General features: G+C 37.1%; 1 protein-coding gene across 1 annotated transcript in view; it reads right to left on the reverse strand.

Moving 5' to 3' along the window:
- Window positions 1–2012: 2012 nt before the first annotated feature.
- The window catches only part of LOC108727783 (uncharacterized), a 5753-nt gene continuing 4014 nt past the window's right edge, over window positions 2013–3751 (reverse strand). Inside the window, exon 3 of the mRNA XM_018456026.1 lies at window positions 2013–3691. Within this exon, the coding sequence (XP_018311528.1) occupies window positions 2013–3691 (1679 nt within the window). The remainder of the gene's footprint in view (window positions 3692–3751) is intronic.

Genomic DNA, 3751 nt, shown 5'->3' on the forward strand with positions numbered 1-3751 from the left:
AACTATATTATTAACTATTAAGTTGGTGCAAAAAAAATGTCAGTTTTTGGTATATATAAAATGGTTGGTTTTCCTTTTCCAATATATTCTATTATAGTTTTAATAAGCGCGATTATAGGTTTGATAGAGCGAAGTTTCAGCTTTAAGAATCTATATTTTTTTATTGCAATATAATGATTTTTAACGGAGTTGTGAGCAATCAAAGTCCGAATGCTACTTATCAGGAACAAAAAATCGTAGGAACATTATTAAAAAACAGTTTTGTAGGGAAAACTTCAATCTTTTACGATAGATAGTCAAAAATTTTCCCGATTTTTTGGGAGGCATGTAAAAGACCTATAAAATGAAAAAAATGTTTTCATTTTTTTCAGCTGGTAGTTTTCTATATGTAAAAATTATCAAACTCACATAAACTCAAAAAATATACTCTGCCTGCACGATACGTGACAAACACGTCTCTAGGACGTGCCAACTCGTCACACGTTACGTCGCAGCGACTTCTTGAAACGTAATAGACACGTCGCTAACACGTGACTAACAGTCAAATTCTCGGTAATAGCAACGTCGCAGTGACGAATATTTGTGACTTTATGTAACGTGTTGAGCACCTATTTGCGACCTAAGACCCGGTTTCATTATTTGGTTAAGTTAACTTATGGTTAGGCTTAACCTGATGTTTTATCCATGATAAGCTTTATCTATATGATCATGTCATATACGAAGTCCTTTGGGTAAAACATCAGGTTAAGCTTAACCACAAGTTAATCAAATAATGAAAAACCGGATCTAAAATGTGGTCGAGCATTTGAAAAATGAAGACAATTTTTTATTGTGCCATGTAAATATAAAATACTTAACAGATGAAATGTATATAATTATACTCATCAGTTTCAGCAAGTATATATGTTTTATTTTATGTATGTAAAATAAAAAATATACAATACATGTATATATTTTTTTATTCTATATAGTCATTCCATCCTTGTCTTACGTTTAGTAAACGATAAAGATAGAATGACACTAATAGCGTTAATGTCATCTCTCTCTCTTTCTCTCTCTCGATTTCTGTCGCTCTTCCCCGAACACATGCATATAATAGATAATATGTATAATGTACTTATAAATACAAGTAGTAATATAAATCTCTATTTTTTAAAATATATATCTATATAAGAGTATAAGTATAAAAGTTGTCAATAGAGATAACTTTCTTTCAAAAATAAACTATTTTTCGTACACATTTCGTAACTAACACAAATATGAAGCAGTAACATATATCTCTATCTTTAAACATGTAAACTTGAAAAAGTATAAAATAAATAAATAAAACTATCTTTTTCCCAAAAATAATACTTGCAGGTAATCACAGTAACGTGGAAAAATTATAACTTTTATATTTTAATTTGATTCGTCATATTCTGAATCGCTTGAACTTAATTTTGTTTCTTGTCGACATTTTTCTTCTTTCCTGAAATAAACGAATATCAATAAGGATATGGTTATTTAGGCTGTGTTTCAAAATTTACTGCTAGTACTGAAATCCAGTGCACATAACGTAAATTAGATTTTCAGAACTGAGAGTGAATTTTGGAATAGTCTTAAAGTATCAAAAGAAGTATGTGAAGTATAGCTTACAGAAGATACCCGGAAATATGTATAACATTAACTAAATTAGGAATGAAAGCAATTGGTATTCATGTTAAACATATTGTAATTAGATATTAATTAGTATATGAGTGAAGAAAGTACGATACTCTTAATATTCTTGAGACTTTCACGGGCTTACCTATGTGACAATCTTGCGTTTCGCGGGTTTTCTCCGTGTTTAGATCCATTCTTGGAATGCCAACGTTTCGTGAACCTTGCAGTTCACTTCATCAGGGCGAGGAACAGCCTGATACTAAGCTGTTCCCCCGGGTCGTTCCTTTTATATTACGCTGCTTGTGTGTGGGGGGGGGAGGGAGGGAGAAGAAAATTGTGAGTCAAGGGAGGGAGAGGAATTCGGCCGGTTTTCAATAGCCGGGAGGATGGTGTATCTTCCATATTTTATTTATATTGTAGTCATTATCTCTATTTAGATTGTTGGGGTGTTTTTGTATTTCTATGGCTTCTCTATACTTTCTTGGAAAGTATGATGCAATGTTGGCTATTGTGGTCGTTTTATCGAACTGTATTTGATGTCCTGTTTCGATATTGTGTTCTGATAGTGCCGACTGCGTGGCGTGTTTTAGCCTGACATCGCGTTGGTGTTCTTTTATCCGTAGGTTGACCATTCTCCCGGTTTCTCCGATGTATACTTGCCCGCAGGAGCAAGGTATTTTGTATACTCCTGCGGAGCTGAGTGGAGGTCTTTGATCTTTGGGATTTTTTAAGATTTGTCCTATCTTTTTGGGTGGTTTGAAGATAGTTCGGATGTTGTGTTTGTTCAATATCCTGCCGATTCGGTCTGTTGTTCCTTTGACAAATGGAAGGAAGGCTAGTATCCTTTCGTCTGGTTGTGTGTCAGGGACCGTTGTCTTGTTTGCATGTTTATTGATTACTTTGGTTATGTCTTTTTTGTCGTGTCCGTTTTTTTGTAAGGTTAGTTTCAGGTGGTTGAGTTCTGTCTGTAGATGTTCTTTGTCAGAGATAGTGAAGGCTCTATGTACTAGTGAGTTGATTGCTGACTGTTTTTGTGCTGGATGGTGGTGCGATTCAGCATGTAGGTACCTGTCTGTGTGTGTTGGTTTTCTGTACACTTGATGGCCTAAGGTACCGTCAGCTTTTTTGGAGACAAGAACATCTAGGAAGGGGAGTTTCCCGTTTTCCTCTATATCCATGGTGAAGTGGATATTTGGATGTTGTTTGTTGAGGAAAATAAGGAATTTACGGAGTTCTGCTCTGCCGTGTCTCCATATCACGAATGTATCGTCTACATAGCGGAACCAAACTTCTGGCTTTTTCGGTGTTTTTCCGAGGGCCTCTTTCTCGAAGTGTTCCATGAAGATGTTGGCGATTACAGGAGAGATGGGAGAGCCCATTGCCGCTCCTGAAGTTTGTTCATAAAATTGGTTGTTGTAGGAGAAGTAGGTGGTTGTTAAGCAGTGCTCTATTAGCGGGATGAGGTCAGAGGGGACTTTGTGTGAGGCCTTTATTATGTTTAGTGTGTCTTTTATTGGTACTTGTGTGAAAAGGGATTCTACGTCGAAACTTACGAGCAGGTCTGTGGGATGTAGTCGGATCTTTTGGATCTTTTTTATAAAGTCCGTCGAGTTAGTGATGTATGATTCAGTTTTTCCAGTGAGGGGTTGTAGTGTTTGTGCTAGGAAGCGGGATAGGCTGTACGTCGGGGAGTGTATGGCGCTGACAATCGGTCTGAAGGGGATGTTTGGTTTGTGTACTTTTGGTAGTCTGTACAGTCTTGGTGGGAGAGAATTTGCAGGTTTTAATGTCGATTTGGTTTTACTGGGAATGTTGCTTTCCTCCACTAGGGTCTTGGTTTTTTGTGCGATTGTATTAGTCGGATCTTTATCAAGCTTTTTGTATGCTTTGTCCGAGAGAAGGTTCTTCATCTTTTTCTTGTAGTCTGATGTATTTATGACTACTGTCGTGTTGCCTTTGTCGGCTGGGAGCACGATGATGTCTGTGTCCCTGTTCAGGTCTTGGAGGGCCAATCGCTCTTGTCTAGTGATGTTTGGTGGAGGAGGTTTGGCTTTGGAGAGGATATTGGATCCCTTTCAGACCGATTGTCAGCGCCATACACTCCCCGACG

Source organism: Mycetomoellerius zeteki, unplaced genomic scaffold, assembly GCF_001594055.1.
Source record: "Mycetomoellerius zeteki isolate Tzet28-1 unplaced genomic scaffold, Tzet1.0 scaffold530, whole genome shotgun sequence".
In the NCBI taxonomy this organism is placed as follows: Eukaryota; Metazoa; Arthropoda; class Insecta; order Hymenoptera; family Formicidae; genus Mycetomoellerius; species Mycetomoellerius zeteki.